Source organism: Protopterus annectens, chromosome 12.part0 (genome assembly GCF_019279795.1).
Source record: "Protopterus annectens isolate FY-2018-M chromosome 12.part0, PAN1.0, whole genome shotgun sequence".
NCBI classification, from domain to species: domain Eukaryota; kingdom Metazoa; phylum Chordata; order Ceratodontiformes; family Protopteridae; genus Protopterus; species Protopterus annectens.
The window spans coordinates 170,249,538-170,267,907 of NC_056746.1; the positions used below are offsets into that span (position 1 = coordinate 170,249,538).

An 18,370-nucleotide genomic window follows, 5' to 3' on the forward strand; every position below is an offset into this window, starting at 1 on the left:
AGGCAGTCACACAATGTAAGGGTAGATGTGAATGCCCTTGGACCTACAATATGCCAATACTGGAAGAAAGCATTAGTGCAGTAGACAAAGAAAAAGGCAAGGAAGTACACTGGTAATGGCCATCTCCCTGTGTTGAATCTCAGGTACTGCCTGTGTGCTGTGGTTATGGGTATGGGCAGGTAAGTATTTCTGATGTCCAAAATAACCTAAAAGCTTACAGAAAGTGAGTGGTACTAGTGTGCAAGGTAAGCTCTCAACTTTGGCACTCAGAAATTTGCTTTGCCTTGACATGCCTAAGTTGAATAGAACCCTGCCTTCCTCCTGGTCTGGCACTAGCTGTACAATCTACTGATGTACGTGGCCTGGTAACATTGGCTCGACAAATGTGTCTGTTCTTCGACAGCCTTGGATGTTTTATGAACTACAGTCTGTACACATGTATGTGTCAGGATTCTTAGGACTCAAGAATGCTTCTGGTGCTCCCAATGCTTCCAGTTTTGGTAATCTTGCAATCGGTTCTGAACCGGACTTTTTCTCTTTGGCTGCTTCCCTTTTTCCTGTCACAGTACCAACTTTTAGTGGGGTACTTACTACTGTATGTGGATGGGGGTATGAAAAAACTATTTCACTGACTATGTAGTCCTCCTCTCTTTCTCCAGATTTTTAATCACTTGCTTAGTCAGACGGTCAAACAGCAGCTCCTTGTGTAATGCAGCATTAAGGAGCTCAGTCTTCACCTACTCTGACAGGGGCTGTGTCCTCAGAAAAGTACATCTCCTAATAACTGACCCCATATCTGCATTATTTATTCACTTGCCTCGTAGCCACATTTGATAGAGTGCTTGCCAACCTGAGAGAAGTGATTGCCAAGAGGCAGCAACTGATATCTCAGGGATCTGCCCTCTACCTCTTCCACCATGCTCACAAGTTGGAACAGAAGAGTCCCTTGGAACTTCAGCATGCATGTCTGACAGCTCAGTGTTCTGAAGACCAGGGAGGCAGAGTTGTAAACCTTCTTCCCCAGTCAGTTAAGCACTCTGCTTTCCCTGTTATTGGTGAGGGATTTTTGCTTGGAGTCTCAAAAGATCCCTTGCTGTCCACAGACACTATATAGCTGGATCAACTGCTGGATACCTGCAAAAATATTTATAGCTGGATCAACTGCTGGATACCTGCAAAAATATTTATAGGAATTCACAACCCTACAGAAAGTCAGGCTTCCTGGGAGGAGAGGGTTGGAATCTGGCTCCAAAGATGCACCATCTTCAACAACTTGAAGAATAGCTAGGAGTTTATACTCTGGTAAACTCAAAGCTCTCTGTACCTTTTTTGGCCAACCAAGTAGCCCTTTGCTTCCCACTTGCAGAAGTTATTCATTCTGTTAAGGACATCTCCAAAGGAGAATGTGGTGTCTGTGTGTGCGTGTGTGCGTGTGTGTGTGTGTGTTGAAGAATAGCTAGGAGTTTATACTCTGGTAAACTCAAAGCTCTCTGTACCTTTTTTGGCCAACCAAGTAGCCCTTTGCTTCCCACTTGCAGAAGTTATTCATTCTGTTAAGGACATCTCCAAAGGAGAATGTGGTGTCTGTGTGTGTGCGTGTGTGTGCGCGCGTGCATGTCTGCGCGTGTGTGTAGTAGAGTGTCCTCAGTGACTTGACATAAAGGGGAAGGAAATCTTGACTGCAGAAGGCAGTGTCTCCACCTCAGAGTCTGAAGAATCAGACTCTAAAGATTAACCTTCAGTGTCGGGTTTCCCCAACCTCTTTTAAGATGCTGCAGGTTCTTAAAGAACATGAAATCCTGTGCCAGTCGTATTAAGTCTAGTGTAGGGGCCTGGGTGGGGAGAAGTCTCTCTAGCTCAGGCTAAGTAAAGATGGCAGATGGGCATCTTGGGCCTACAACTAGGGCTGGTGGTCACCTCTGAAGTCTCTGGTCATGGGCAGGTGCCAACAAATTCAATATGGGAACCACAGACACCCCTGTGTAAACAAATGTATACTGTCATCAGCAGCCATATACCTGCAGGACAGGTATCTGGACTGACCGGTGGAGGAAAATCTTCTGCCCCGGGCAAAGTGCTTTCTTCTGATAGCATGGCTGTCTTTGGAGGGGTCATCACTAGAGGCCATGGTCCAAGCAGGCATCTGGGATAAGAGGTGCAAAAGCTCTTGACTGGACTAGCTTGTTGGGTAGCCTTGGGACTCCACTGGCAAGTTGGGTCTCCACTGTCCCTTCTCCCGTGGCTGTTTTTCTACATTTTGTAAGGTGGTACATCCACAGATGATCTGTAAGATACCATGGCAAATACAGATAAGGCACATCACCTTTTTGGATTCAAACACCTGAAGGATTTTTGCTTGCCATTTGACAGTCTTCTGACTGAACCTTGCGCAATGGAGATAATATGCTATATAATGCTCTATGCTCAAATAGAATAAAAATGGACTATGAAAGTCTTGGTGGGGAATTATCTTGCTAAAAGAAATAAACTTGGTCACTTCTAACCTGTTACCAAACTAGTAACCTACAAGAAAACTCTAGAACTAACTGACTGTTATCCTAAAGCTATTACTCAGTATTCCACCAAAGCAACAGCACTGCAGCAGATGGTTCCCCATGGGGTAATTAATTGTACTCTGGAAGTCCGACCAAGCTAGGGGACAGAAAGCACTTCTTACTCTCACTGACAACAGACGAACTGCAGAAAGAACTGAAGGTGGCATGGACACCCCTCTTATAAGTGTGCCGATATCCACAGGTGGGATGGCATTTGATGGGTCAAGAGGGGGAAGGGAGAAAAGCTATGGAAATCATACCAGACATCAGGCTTTCTACAGCATGTCTGAAGGGTTAACAGAGCTGCAACAGTTGCTTCAGGAAAGAAAGGAGATGAGACAAACATCCTTGCCTTTCTGAACTTCACCTTCAGCAGAACTCAGTGTAGTTGAAGAGTTGGGGGTATGTGTAGTGGGGGTATGTGTAGTGGAAGACCATCCACCATGCCTCTACACATGGGAATGTTGTGCAGAATTTGTCTAGCTGATAATTATTTTGGAGGTGAGCAAACCCTCTCTCTCGGACAGCACTCATTTTACTACTAGCCTGTTGAAGATAGCTTTGTTCAGATGCTGTTCATGGTTGCTGATCAATCTGATGAGTACATCCACCACGTTGTAGGGTTCTGACAAAATATACAAGTCACTGAGATTCATATCTGAATGCAAAGCTAACTCCCAGGCTATTTGCCTAGTCAGCAAAGGGGGTATAACTATGCCCCCCATTTGTTTGTGCACCACGTCTGTGGTGTTCATCCGTGGTCAGGTGCTGGGCTCCCAGTTTCCACATTTATACAAATACCTTCAAGGCTAGTATTACTATTACCATGCAGCACTAACATACCACACTATATGCAATCTCTTACTATTATTTTTTACTCCCCAAGTGACCCATTACTCCCTACCTGGTTACTTAATCACTTCACTTCCCTCAGTATACGTACTTAAAAATGAAAAACCTAATTGAATCCTTTGAGGGTATTCTGAAATTAGAGGTGATTACTCGTACTGACAGGACCCCTGTATCCAACTGTTAATGACCCCTCCACTACACTTAATGCTCTACTTAGTATACTGACCAAAGAACAAGAAAACATTTTTCACTGATAAAGACGTTGAGACAAAACAACTCTATGGCCCTCAGCACAACTAATTAAACAATTAAAGGATAGTATGAAGCCTGGAACGCATACAGAGAGTCTGCTTACTAAAAGAATTTTGACTCTTACAAAATAGAATCATTATTAACACACCAAAGGTATACTACAGATCACTACAGATGATTCATCTTAGTCAACCAGGCCAACTTGGGTAAAACAGTTAAAGATCTAGCTTCAGATTAACAGAATCAACCTACACACAATGAACAAAATCTGCCAAAGAATAACATCCCCTTTTCTGTTTTTTTTTGATAATTGTTTGTAAGGAGGGTCTGCAGAGAATTCCCAGTTAAAAGGTACATTAAGTAGCTGCCCTTTAACACCATCAGGAAGACGACCGATTCATAACCAGACATGTCTCCTAATCACAGATCTCATTGCTATTGCCCTAAATCATGCAACCATATCACAGCAGCATTTTGTCACTAGCAATATCTTAGCTAACACGGACACTTGAACCTGCAGGCTTTTTGTTCTTGCTCCCCGGGCAGTTTTTTAAAATGGTTTCAAGATCTCTCCCTGATACTTTGCCCTGTGGGTCTTCCAACTGGCCCTCAAGGTAAGAGTGGCAGAAACATACATCAACTCCCAACCTATCTACTTTATCCTCAAGGAAGGTACTGGGGACTGTAGCTTGGAGCTAATTTGGGGCTGCTGGATGAATGCAAGGGAATCAGACAAATCTGCCATCAGATTCTTATCTAGGTATTGGGAAGCCTGTCAAACTCTACAGAATCTGTCAGACTTCAAAGTGCATGGTTGTAAATCAGGCTACAAAGACATTTAAATACTGAAAGAAAAGCAGTAAGTCAGGATCCAGACACCTTTTTTCTTTGTCTCGGATACTACTTGGAACTTCCATTAAAGATGCTCCTTCATGAGGTTGAGGGTTTTCCTTAGACATCATATTGATGTGAGTTTTGTGAAACTCTCTCTCAGTCATCTGAACTGTATTACATGGAAGCATCTCTGATGTAAATGCTACAGCTTTCTCATCTGTGGAGGAAGGAGATGATTTTCTTACAGGAAGAAAGTGCTCCTCTTTTTACTGGACTGTGGACCTGCTGTGAGCTTTCCACATTTCAAAGAGTTCTTCTGCCAATTTCTTAAAATCTTGAAATGTAAAGCCTTGCTGCACAAGTGAGAAAACAGAGTAAGAAAGGCCTACTGAGCTTGAGACATGGTGGACATGTGCTCATATGTCCATGTTTTCAAGGTTGGAGAACAGCAGAAGGGTCATGACTTGGCCACATAGGGCTTTTAAGAAGATCATCCTCTGTCTGTCTATGTCCAGTATGTTGTGGACTACCACTGATGGAACAGCCATATCTTTCTTGAACACCAGAGTCCGCCACTTTGGAGAATGTGGCCTCCATGTCCATTGAACATGCAAAACAGGAACAAACGCAGGAGGATGTACCTGAAGTCACAGATATCTACCTTTGGAGGGGTTGGTCAGAGGTCAATAGATGAAACAGATGCTAAGATTAGGGGGATGGAAAACTACCTCACCAGATCTGGGGTCCTTGGGCCAGGCAATCAACCTTCTGTTTCTCGATTATATACTTTTCCAGGTCTTTCACCCTCAGTTTTTTTTTTTTTTTTTACATCTGCGTTCCTTCTTAAAGCTTCTTTTGGGAGGTAAAGACTTTCCCATGTCAATGGATGGCAGCAAGCTTAGGCCTCCAGATTTTTCTATGCTAGCAAAGCACACAGAAACCTGTACTTTTACAAGTGTATTTCTGTGCTATCAAAACACAGAGACCTGTATTTTTACAAGTGGTTTCTTTTTCCAATGGAACCCATACAAATATGGCAATCTAGCTCAATGTGGGACTCTAAGCAAAACAAAGAATACTGATTTCATTAAGCATAACTTTTGCTGCAGTATGTACCTTTAAAGTCTCCAGTACGTCAGAAAGCAATATTATCCTTCTAGCCATAAGAAGTGGTAAGATACAAGACTATTAAATGGAATATTTAATGAAGACCAAGCTCTTTGTGCCTGGGTGCACCACATAAACATTTTTTTTTTGCAAGAGGATAGCTAAGATGCTTTTAACAGAAGAACCAGGAACTCAAGGAAGAAGACTGATTTACTCAAAGCCTGACAATTTGTAAGCAGAAAAAGTTCAAACTCTGGTCTCGTATTTTCAGCACACCATCTTAATGGCTATGCCTTAGTGTAAAACAATGGATTCAAACTCTGGTGTCACTTTTAAACTACAGTGTGAGGGGTGGGCTTTTGCTTTAAGGACTCTATTTGAAGATGCAGCCACCTATTATTTTATGTACACTAGAATATTAAAATTACAAAATAAAAATTAATACAATGTTGTAGTTGTAGTGTTTAGTTCAAAGATGTGCATGAGGCTGCCGTTTGGATCATAACATTATGTATATATGGCATTACTGTTTTCCAAAGTATACCGGAACCTTAACATTAAGGATTACGCTGCGTCACAACCATAGATTGAAAAATTGAAAGACTGATGTCAGGAACACTAGAACAATAACATACAAGTTATCAGACACCCCAAGATGCCTAGTCATGTATGTCTTTAAGTAAACATACTCAACAGTTCCATTTTTTTTTTTTTTTTTTTTTAATTCTGAACAGTACACAAAAAATATTTTACATTTATGTAACCTTCAGTTTCAGCAAATTAAGAATTTAAAAATACAGTGCATTCAAAAGGACTCTTTCAATTCAATTTCATTCTCTTACAGCTGACAGACATTGTAGAAGTGGGCCTTGTTACTTGGGAGCTAGAAACTGGGCAATTGTCTCACATCCCAAATGGAAAGGATGATATTAATAAAATTCAAATGCATACTACTACAAGAAGTGTTACAAATGAATGTGAATGTTCATTCACAAGGAGACTGGAATACTAAGGGGATATATTTAGGTACATACCTCACTAAGATTTTTCAGAAATAAACCTGTCACAGTTATGAACTGTCCAAGCAACAAAGTGAGTACCAGAACAGTTGTCAAATGATTACATTTTGTGACTATGCTGGGCAAAGCAAGAGGAACAGCTACTCTGAAGATATCATGACATAAGAAAGCATGCCATAAGAAAGCACACCAGTGTTATGTAATATTATGCTAGACTTTATTAGTAACAAACCAAAACTTAAGTCGCAAGTCGTAACATTTAAAACATTCAACTGTAAACTTGACAGTTGTGCATGTGAGCAAGGACAAATGTTGTTATTCAGTCTGCTTTGTAGAGGGATATGAAGATTGGACAGTCAAGAGACAAAATGGGGCTCAAACCCTGTGAAGGACTTTTGGTTACGTTAGTAATTTTTTATCATATTAAAATATGGCTAAGGGAAAGGGCAAACCATAAGACTCATCAGGGAAAGCAAAGACATTTCTGCATATCTGCAAGAGATATTAATTGTTAAATTAGAACTAAAAAAGAAAAATAAATGTTAAGAAGGGTTGGCTAGGCAGAGGGACAATATGGAGGCTGTCATTAACATTTCTACCTTCTAATGCAATACATATCTATTTCTATTTATTTATTTACACGAATATTTGCCTATCTGGTAGTCCTTCTGAGCCTCCAACTCATTTACTATTGATAAATAAAACAAAGAAAGCTGCCAAGTTATCGCAGGAAACTTTAAGCACAAAATGAATAAATTAAGCGTTTTTGTTTATTTATTACAGAACTTTAGCAGAATAACTAAAACCCTCTCAACCTACCCTATGTATAAATAATTTAACCAATCCTCTTAGCAAACTAATAATTTAATTAATTACCACAAAATTCATTCTGAAATGGATTTAAACATGCAATACATCCACAACAGTGCAGTATTACATCCATGACCTTCTAAACAACCCCAATGAACAAGTCAGCTCCTTCAAATATCTGGGTATGTAGCTTGATCCCACAGTGAACTTTCACCCACATCTAGAACACAACATAGAAAAAGATAAACATCCTCTTATTTTGGGTCCAATACAACTTCCCCTTTTTTCCTCCAGACCAATCAGGAATGCCACAGGCAAAGGCATACCACTAGCGAGCTAGAATATGGCTTTCCACTTGTTGCAACTGCCTCCAAGAAACACTCCCATCACTACCCAGACTATTACTAATTCAGTTTCATCATTCCCTCCCCCTAGGTATGAGCAATGCATCATACCTTCTCAGGGAAGACTCTTAAGCTCTCCTTGCTACTAATCTATTCAGGCAAGTCCAAAGCTAAAATCTAAAAAAAGTCTTAACCACTCAGGTCCACTTCTTCAATATTCCAGAACCAGATTTGATTGCACATACCATGGCTTCTCCATCCCAGGGACCAAACTCTCCCCTCAAACCTCAAAGGTCTCTCCACTTCCTGCTCCTTTTTCTTTGCACAGCTTCAAGATTTTCTCAAGTCTGAAAAAGAATGCAAATGCTGTCCCACTGGCCACATCACATAACTTCTCCCTCCCCTTCTACCCTCAGGAACATCTTTCCCCTCTCATACTTTGTCACTTCATCTCTACATGCTACAATGCTGAAATCGCTTACTTCATTGTAAATAGTTAACTTTGGCATGCCATCTCCTTTTGCCTTGCCTTCACTATCATATACACTGTTTCTCAGTGTGCTCTTTCCCTTCACTTTATAAACACCTGCTCCATCTCCACTCTTAATTCTTAACTGCATTATAGGAGTGGGAAACCACATCACCAGATTTGGTGTCCTTTGGCCTATTATATGCCAGCAAATCTGTCTTTTGTTCCTTAGTTATAGGCTTTTTTTCCCCATGAAGTCCTCTCACCCTTGAGAGGTGTCAGAGAAAAATACTTCTGACATATTCATAAAGGATGCACACACCTCCAGACTGGTAGCCCAACATAACACACCAGAGATATTTCAGGTGCAGCTAACATTGGGTAAGACAGCGATGCAGGTTGTAGCCTGCCATAAGTCCCCAACCATGTCCCAAGACTCGCACTCCACGTTCCTAAGCACCCTGGAGAATATTATGGTCCAACCTAACACTCTCGTACTAGGCGACTTCAACTACCCCTCCATTAACTGGGAAAGCTACTCGTGTACCAATACACTTGCCCAATGTTTCCTGGAATTCATCAATTCCAATGCCCTGGACCAGCTCGCTCTTAACCCCACTAGAGGTAGCAACATCCTTGTCCTGGTCATTACTAACATGGGCGACCGTTGCTCTACACCAATAGTCAACTCCTCTAGCTAATCACCTTGGAGATGCACCCCCCCCCCCCAGGCAAAGGTAACCTCCATGAAAAAGTACAGTTTTGTACCTAACATAAATGTAGATGTCCGAGAGACATGCAACTGCAGTCATAACATGTGGGTTGTCCTGCCTCAGGCAGCCCTTGGTCAGCCGGATTCCAAAGTCTGGGTCCGACGTCGGCTGATGTCGCATTTCTCTCCGACGTCAGAGCGGCTGGAGTATATAAGCATCAGCCGATGCCATTTTCTTCAATGTTTCTTGCCCCAGATGCCAGGTGCCCTCCAAGGAAGGCTGTAATCAAATTGGAAGACAAAAACAGGATTCCAAACAAATACATGAGCAATAAAACAAATACACCATAACAGATATCCCCAGCTAAGAGAGAGGGGGATAGGAGTGGACCCTAAGCATAGAGGGGTATGGAGGGAGGGAAAACCCGACTGCAGTTGCATGTCTCTCGGACATCTACATTTATGGTAGGTACAAAACTGTACTATGTCCTTCAAGAATGCAACTGCAGTCATAACGTGGGTAGAATACCATAGCTTAAGCTGGGGGAGGAGGTATGCTCTAGGAGAGTGATGGTGTGGCAATCAAACCCTGCAGGACTGCCGAAGCAAAGCCTGCTCTGGATCTGGAATATAGGGGGAGATTGTAGTGTTTTGAGAATGTATGCACGGAGCTCCATGTAGCAGCTTCTAGAATGTCCTTTGTAGGCACCCCTCTTAAAAATGCTGTAGAGGTGGCTGTAGCTCTGGTGGAATGTGGTCTGACATAGGCTGGAACAGTCTTTCCATGAAAGGAATAACAGAATCTGATGCAATGTCCAATCCATTTAGAAATAGTCTGTTTTGAAATTGCTTTTCCTTGGACTGCAGGGGCGTAAGCTACAAAAAGCTGTTCAGACTTCCTACTTGCCTTGGTTCTGTCCAGGTAGTATCGAAGTTGTCTATGAATGTCCAAGGTATGTAAAAGCCTTTCCCCCTTATTCTCAGGATTGGGGAAAAAGGTAGGCAGATGAATAGCTTGATTTAGAGAAACCCTAGATACCACCTTTGGCATAAAGGTAGGGTTGGTCCTTAATGAAACCCCGTCTCTGTGGAAAATAATAAAAAGTGGTATTGCCATTAGGGCCTGTAGTTCCGAAACCCTTCTTGCTGAGGTAATTGCCAACAGGAAAGCTGTTTTCCATGATAGAAATTGCAAGTCAACTGATGCTGCTGGCTCAAAAGGAGGTAGAGTCAGTTTTTCTAAGACAAAATTGAGGTCCCAGGCTGGCACTGGGGCCTTTCTTGGTGGCTTAATGTTCTTGATTCCCCTGAGGAATTGTCTTAATAAGGGGTGAGAAAAAACAGGAGGATCAGTGTTGTATCTAGCTGAAATGGCAGATGCATGTATTTTTATTGATGAATATGAGAGGCCACTCTGTAACATATCTGCCAAATATTCCAAGATAAGTGGGATGTTCAGTAATGATGCATCATGCCCTTTGCTGGTATTCCAATTGCTGAATCTTTTCCACTTGGCTAAGTAGACCTTTCTGGTGGATGGTCTTCGAACCTCTGTTAGTATCCGCTGAACTTCCTTAGAGAGAGGTAAGTTAAATTTATTTATGGGATCTCCCAGGCTGTTAGCTGCAGAGTTTGAAGGTTTGGATGCAGTGTTCCGAAATTGTGCTGAGTCAAAAGTAGAGGCCACTGAGGGAGGGCCCACCTCCTGGTGTGACATATGCTCTGTAGTAGTGGGTACCAGTGTTGTCTTGGCCAGTCCGGAGCTATTATGATTCCCTTGGGCTTCTCTGCTTTGATCTTTAGTAATACTGAGGTCATCAGTGGCAGAGGTGGGAATGCATAGATTGTTAGGGAGCTCCAGTTGAATGAAAGAGCATCTATTTTCCAAGCCTTTGGATGGTATGTCCTTGTGCAAAATTTTGGTAGTAGATGATTGAGGTGAGAGGCAAATAGGTCCACTTCTGGCTTGCCCCATGTCGAAGTGAGTTGTCTGAAAGCCTTCGGATGCAACCTCCACTCGTGTGGATCTGTGAAAATCCTGCTTAGGCTGTCCGCCAACACATTGTCTTTTCCTGGAACAAACTGTGATTGTAACTGGATGTTTAGACTCAGTGATTTCTCCCAAAGCTGCATTGTCAGTCTGCAGGGGATAAGAGTGAGTGCCCCCCTGCTTGTTTATGTACCACATCACAGTGGTGTTGTCTGTCCGTATCATTAAGTGACCTTGCTGGAGTTGGTTTTGAAAAGCCTCGATAGCATGCATTACTGCCAGCATTTCCTTTTGATTATATGCAGATGTGTTTCCTTTGGAGACCATTGTCCTTGTATACATCTGCCTTCCATGTGCGCCCCCCATCCGAGGTCTGAGGCGTCTGTAGTCATGGTCTGTGTTATCTGTGGTTTTTTGAATGACATACCTATGTTTTCCTGGCTCACCGAAGCCCACCATAGGAATTCCTTTTGTAGGCATGGAATGAGTGGTATGATTGTGTCCAAGTTGTTGCTGTGCTGAGACCAAACGCTTTTTAGGTACCATTGAAGCTTTCTCATGTGTAGTTTTGCTAATGGAACCAGTAGAATGCAGGATGCCATGTAACCCAGGGCCTGTAGGAATCTCCTTGCAGTCATCTGGGTGAGTTTTGCTAAATCTTTGAAGTATTGAGTTAACTTCTCTTGCTTGTCTTCTTGTCAGGTAAGCCATTTGAGAGGCTGTGTCTAGTTTGGCTCCCAAGAAGATTTGCTGGGATGGCTGCAGTCTTGACTTTTGGAAGTTGACTGTGTATCCCAGAGCTTGAAGTAATCGTATGACATATTCCAGATTTTTTGTCAACATCAGTTTGTCGTCTGCTTGTATGAGGCAGTCGTCCAGGTACGGGTAAATTTGTATACCCTGGAGCCTGCAATGAGCAATTACTGAAGCCAGGCATTTTGTAAACACTCTGGGCGCAGTAGATAAGCCAAATGGCAATGCTGAGAATTGATAATGCTCTGGCCCTGCAAGAAATCTGAGGTATCTTCTGCAACTGTGTCTGATAGGGACATGCAGGTATGCCTCTTTGAGGTCCAGAGTAATCAGCCACGACTCCTTGCCCAGCATGGGAAGGAGTTGCTGCAGAGTCAGCATTTTGAACTTTGGTACTATGAGAAAGGTGTTTAATGCGGACAAGTCCAGAATTGGTCTCCATTGAGTTTCTTTTCTTGGAACAAGGAACAGTCTTGAGTAAAATCCCTGTTCTTGTTCTTGTTGTGGAACTCTTTCTATTGCTTTCATTTGAGCTAGCAGAGAGATTTGCTTGATAGCCTCTGCCCTTTGATGTTGTGGTAGATTTGGCATGCCTTGTTTTCTTGGTAGGGTATGAAAATGAAACCTGTACCCTTGGTCTATAATGTCCAAAATCCATTTGTCCTTTGTCAGTCTGTGCCAGTTTTCTGCAGACAGAGATAATTTTCCGCCCAAGGGAGCTTTTAGTTGTTCCCTGGTAGGCGGTAGTAGAGGAAAGTCATTGAGATTGTGGTTGTTGGGCAGGAGAAACCCCTGCGTCACTTCTTTGGTTTCCTGGCTGCCATTGACGTCCCCTGTAAGGGCCTCTGTATTGGCCTCTTCCTCGGCCACGTCTGTTCTTACCCCTTTGAAACTTTTCTGGATTAGGAAAGAACCAGTTTTTTGAAGGCCAGTTCCTACTGAATCTGGGGGGTTGAACCTGGAGGAAATCCTTTACAGTTTGAACTGATTTTGCTTTTTCTTCAATGGTCTTTAGCACATCCTTAGCATTTGCACCAAAAAGCTTGTTCTTTTCCAAAGGTTCATCCAGAAGTTTTGCTTTTACATGATCTGGTAGAGGTTGATCTTTTAACCAAGCATGTCTTCGCATCACTGCCCCTGTCATAGCTGCCCTACATGAAGCTTCCAGTGCATCATATCCACACTGCAGGAAGTGATTGCTTACTTGCTAAGTGTTATGTACAGCTTCCTGCAAAGTCTTCCTGTCTAAAGGATCAGGAGAAGCTAGTGTTTTTTGTAAATCTTCTAAGAGAAAATCCTGATATTGGAACATATGAAAAAGGCAATTTAAAGCTCTCATAGATAAAGTAGTGGAAGTGTAAACCTTTTTATCCCATCTCTCTAAAGACCTTGCCTCCCTGTTGGAGGGCAAAGGATTTTTTAGAGGTGGAGGCTGAAACTCCTTTAGGCCCCTGTGAAATAGTTTCCAAATCAACAGTATGGGCCCTGAATAAATGGGAATGAGTTTCTGGGACCCTGTAATACCTGTCTGGCTTGGCTGGTGCAGGAGGGAGAGTATCAGGGGTAGCACTAGAATCAGAATACAAATCATCCAGAACATCAAGTACAGGAGGAATAGCTAAGGGCCTGTGCTGAGGCTTCTTAAGGAGAGTCCTAAGGCGTTTCCTGGAATCAGAATATTCTTGGCCCTGCCACTTGAAATGTTCCCTCATGGTGTGCAGAACTTCCCCAAAGGAAATATCCTCAGGAGGGGAGGCCAAAGGGATGGAATCTTCTGCATCGGAGTCCTCATAGGTCTGGAAGAGCTCTTCCTGGCTATCAGAGTGGACAGAGCACTCAGAGTCTTCATCTGAAGGAGTAGGGTCAGAGGGTTCAACCCGGGGCCTTTTATCAGGAGGAGGCTGGGATGCTCTCTCTGGATGGGTCTGTGAACCTCTAATCATGGATATTAAATCAGCAGCCATGGACATAATTTGTGTCTCTGGAGTCGGCTGAGGTAAGGATCTTGAAGTAATATGCTTTGTTTTGCTGGCGGCCTTAGCCCTAGTGTAGGCCTTAATAGACATGGCCATAGGAGGCCTGGCAGCTCCACGTGCAGGAGTGACCTTGTCTACAGCAATGGTCTCGGGCATTTCCTCGGTTTCGGTATCCGGAGGAAAATCTATAACTGGCGGAGTAATGTCTGGAATCGGAGTAGTCGGTACTGCGGTGTCTTCGGTTCGGAGCGGTGGAGAGACCGTCTCAGAGGGAACCGGAGCACTCGCGCTAGGTTTTGGCGTGGAGTCGGTAGTAGACGCGGGCCAAGGATGCTGGTCCCGGTCTTTTCGCTTTTTGGGAGTTTGTGATGTCGGAAGATCCGACGGCATGGTATAAGCAAATTTATCGCCGAAAAAGTCTTCAGCGAACTCCGCCCGGCGCCTGAGAGTGCGCTTGTTGAAGCGAGCACAGGCTACACAGGCCGAGACGTCGCGGTCTGGGCCCAGGCAAGGGAGGCAGTAAGAGTGGAAATCCTTATGAGGTATTTGTTTACCACAAAAAAGACAATTGTTAACTTTTTCAGTAATTTCTGACATCGGCTGAAGCAAGAAAAGGTCCCCAACGGGGTACTTAGCTTTTTTGATGACTTCGGTATCGTAGAATACAGGAGCTGACCGACCGGCACTTGCGAACTGCTTCTGCTTCGGGCACCGCGCGGCAAGAAAGACTGAAGAAAATGGCGTCGGCTGATGCTTATATACTCCAGCCGCTCTGACGGAGAGAAATGCGACATCAGCCGACGTCAGACCCAGACTTTGGAATCCGGCCGACCGAGGGCTGCCTGAGGCAGGACAACCCACATGTTATGACTGCAGTTGCATTCTTGAAGGACATCTTCTCCAAAGCCAACTATGGGCTCATAAAAACAGAGGTGGCTAACGTCACGGCACCCATGCAAATGGAGAATAGTTGCATGACCGCTGAATCATACACCAATGCACTGTACGAACACGTACACAAATGCATGGATCTCGCCATACCCAATAGAACCAAGACGCTCTCCTCCAAAAAAAGAAGCCAATCTGGTGGTCCTCTGCCATAAACAAACTCTACAACAGGAGGAGGAAAATGATGCGGAATAAGGTGAAGTCTGGAAAAACTCCCTTATCACCCTCAACAAAAAGCTGAGATCCCTCATCAAATCCTCTAAAGCTAGCTATGAAAACAGAACTGCAATAGATAGTAAAGACAACCACAAGGCCTTCTATAGTTATGTAAAGAATCTCCACAGCAATACCCAGATTTGCTCCGAGCTACTGCACAACGGTACCTCCTATACCGAGCCAACAGATATTGCCAATATACTGGCAGACAGATTCAGTGCCAACTTTACCCCCCCCCCCAATGGACCAATCACAATACCAGTAGATTGCCAGGCACCCAGTATTACTGCTGCACAGGTTAAAACAGCACTGTCCAAGGCCAAAAATATAGCTTCTATGGGACCCGACAATATCCCTGGGTGTGTTCTATGTGAACTGCTTTGTCCCTACCAAATGGTGCACTGCTAGTGTCATCCTTCTCCACAAAAGAAAAGTGACTACAGACCCTGGGAACTATCGCCCCATTAGCCTGACGAGTCTGATATGCAAAGCTATGGAACGCATCATCATGGACCGAATAAACAAGAATATAGGGAATCTCCAAACTCTGGATCCCACACAGTTTGGTTTTGTGAAGGGTAAATCATGCCTGATCAACTTGGTCGACTTCGTTGAGTCAGTCACCAGAGCTGTGGATGAATGCAAGGTGGTTCACACAGCCTACCTTGATCTGCCCAAGGCCTTTGATACCATTCCCCACTCAGGAATCTTAGACAAACTCACTAAGCCAGGCATCAACCCTTCTATATCACTAGGTGGGTTGCAAACTGGCTCATAGATAGAACCCATAGTGTGAAAGTAGCTGACTCCAAGTCAGACTGCCGACCAGTCACAAGTTGAGTCCCACAGGGGTCGGTCCTGGGTCTTCTCCTGTTTGGCATCTACTTCTCTTAAGTCCAGGCCAACACGAAGGGACTCTGGCTGACGTTTGCAGACGATTGCAAGTTGGGAGCTATTATTAACTCCAAGTGATGCTGACATCCAACAGAAAGGCCTTACTGAGACCAATGACTGGTGTCAGAACCTTGGCCTTAAGCTGAATGCTAAAATATGTGTCATCCCCTTTGGGAAAAACCCAGTTCCCATGAATTACCACATTGATGGTAGTCCACTGAACACACACGGTGTTATAAGAGATCTGGGAACACAGGTTGACAGCAACCTGTCTTTTGACCAACACATTGCCACTGTGGTCAGAAAGTCCTATGTGGCACATCTCATTACTAATGGATTTGCATCCAGGAAGAAAGAGGTAGTCTTCTCTACTCTTCCCTCATTAGGCCAATCATTGAGTACAATGCCCCAACTTGGCATGTACCTCACTAGACACCTGCAACAACTGGAGAGGCGACAAAAGTACCTCACAAAGAGGATCCTAGGCCTTTAACACTTGTCCTATACGGACAGACTCAAAACTCCAACTATTCTCAGTCTCATATTGCCTTAGAGGCGATCTCTGCTGGACTTACAAAGCCATGTCTGACCCCAATCCCTGCGCACCACATGCTCCAGAGACCTCAGCCTCATTACCACAATCAACTGAATGTGCTGCAGGGACAGGTTCATAACCAAGAGACTGCCCATGCTCTGGAATAGACTTCCCATACATGTCAAACAGCACCTCACTGTCCCTCTTCAAGAGAAATCCATCCTTATTTTTGAGTTTTTTTTTTGTTAGATGATTGCACACCTCTGTTTGTGGTGCATATTGCATGATTTAAAGTAAAGCTGAAGTTTAAAAAAAAACAAAAAACATTTTAGCCAATTCTTGTTGGTATAATTTAATATAACATTGACTTACAGTCGACATGAAAATACACTTTAGGATATGGTCTTGAGAATCTGAAACTAGTTATTTTCCCATGCATTTTAACTGATAAGCCAGTCTAGTTTGCTGTGTCTATGGTACACAGTACAAAAACAAACTATTATTAATCTGTGTCTTTAGCAAAACTACAGAACAGGCTGCTGCAAATTAGTTCTTGCTTCTGGGCTCATGGTATGAATGAAGTATGCGTTTCGTTCTTTGGGGATGTTTCCTGGTCTTACAGTTGAACTCGACTGCCTTGCCTTTCAGCAGCTCCTGCAAATAGACTTCAGCATTCTGACTAGTATTTGGATATCAGGACATTTAAGTTATTGTTCAAAAGCTCTGCAGTAGAAAAAAAAAAACGTATTCTAACAAGCCATTCTTCAACTTTGGAAGATATTGACATAACATTTTCTCATCCAAAAGTAAAATGTTTAGTATGTATGTATTGCACTTTGTTTTTAACCCTATTTTATGACATGGAAGTAAATAGCAGTACAGTATAAAAAATAACAGTACCTTCTAAGATTGGATATTGATATTAAGCAAGATATTGCTTTAAATATATTTTCTTTGTGAAATTCAAAGTTCACAGTGAAGATGGGAAGATGACTGCCATCTCATGTGAAATGGATTTCTATGCAGGGTTATGTCATATAAAAAGATGTCAGACATGCAAACTCAACGAATACTTCTCTAAGTCTACACAACATGGGCATTTATTTCCTTGCAAACATTCTATAATGAGTTTTACGGAAATTAAATAGAGAAAATTATGTGTAGCAAGAGAAATCCCCGTACATCTCCCCCTGCAAATAAAAGTACCGCCCATCACAAGGGTCTTGCATCTTGAGTGCTCTTTTCATTGTGTGCATTTTAATGCAGTTTTCTTTTCTGTGGGCAACCCAAATATACGTACAACTGTGGAGGATGGGGGAGTAGTGCTAAAGAAACGCACATTTGAATAAGTGGATGGAAAGCTGTTCAGTTTATTTGGAAGTAAATTTGAAATATTTTATTTTGAGTCACAGTAACTGGTGTATCAGATTACGTGGCTCTTCTAGCAAAAGAGCAGGAAGATGGATGCAGGGGTGCTTATAACAGCAAAAATAGACCATTGGGTGCAAAGTGAAAATGCTTTTCTAACCACAAAAAAGTTTTAATTGCAAATTCTGTTACATCAAGGAAAAAGTCACAACTGTATACACAAGACTATAGCATTTGTTTGTTTAAATGTTAGCAGTTTTGCACACTGTCAAAATATTAGTCATAAAAGTCTAAATTATTGTTAACATGGTAAAAACTTAAGCAATGGAAGACAAACTGTCAGGTAGGGGGCATTTTTAAGTGTTGTTATTCAGTAAGCAAGAAAATAAAGATCCCATTGTACCAGGATGCAATTGGACTTTTTTTTAGTTCTAGAAGCCATTTTAAGGAGAGGGATATTTTTCCTTTTTGAAGGAATTTAGGAGAAAGCAACCTGGCTTAAGGTAGTGCTTTTTTCGTGGGGGGGGGGGGGGGATGTTACATAATTTGAATGCCTAAAATTCAGAGAAGTGTGAGAGAATCATGTCAGATGGGATACAGTCATTTGCAGTGCACAGTAATAAAGTTTTGACTGCTAACCAGACACTGGAGGAGCTGACCAAGGAGATTGGACTGAGCTACTGATGGCTGGCTCATCACGTTTTTTTTTTTTGGGGGGGGGGTCAGGTCCAATGAA

The 18,370-nt window shown here is 42.8% G+C and overlaps 1 protein-coding gene across 2 annotated transcripts in view; it reads right to left on the minus strand.

Moving 5' to 3' along the window:
- Window positions 1-18,370, minus strand: part of GFER (growth factor, augmenter of liver regeneration) — a 182,965-nt gene that overhangs the window by 34,881 nt on the left and 129,714 nt on the right. The window contains exon 3 of one of the 2 annotated variants that reach the window (XM_044089201.1): window positions 16,603-16,989. The exons of the other annotated variant lie outside the window; for it this stretch is intronic. Coding sequence (XP_043945136.1) covers window positions 16,974-16,989 — 16 coding nt within the window. The 3' untranslated portion in view covers window positions 16,603-16,973. Of the gene's footprint in view, window positions 1-16,602; window positions 16,990-18,370 lie in introns of those variants that run through there. 2 annotated transcript variants of the gene reach the window in all.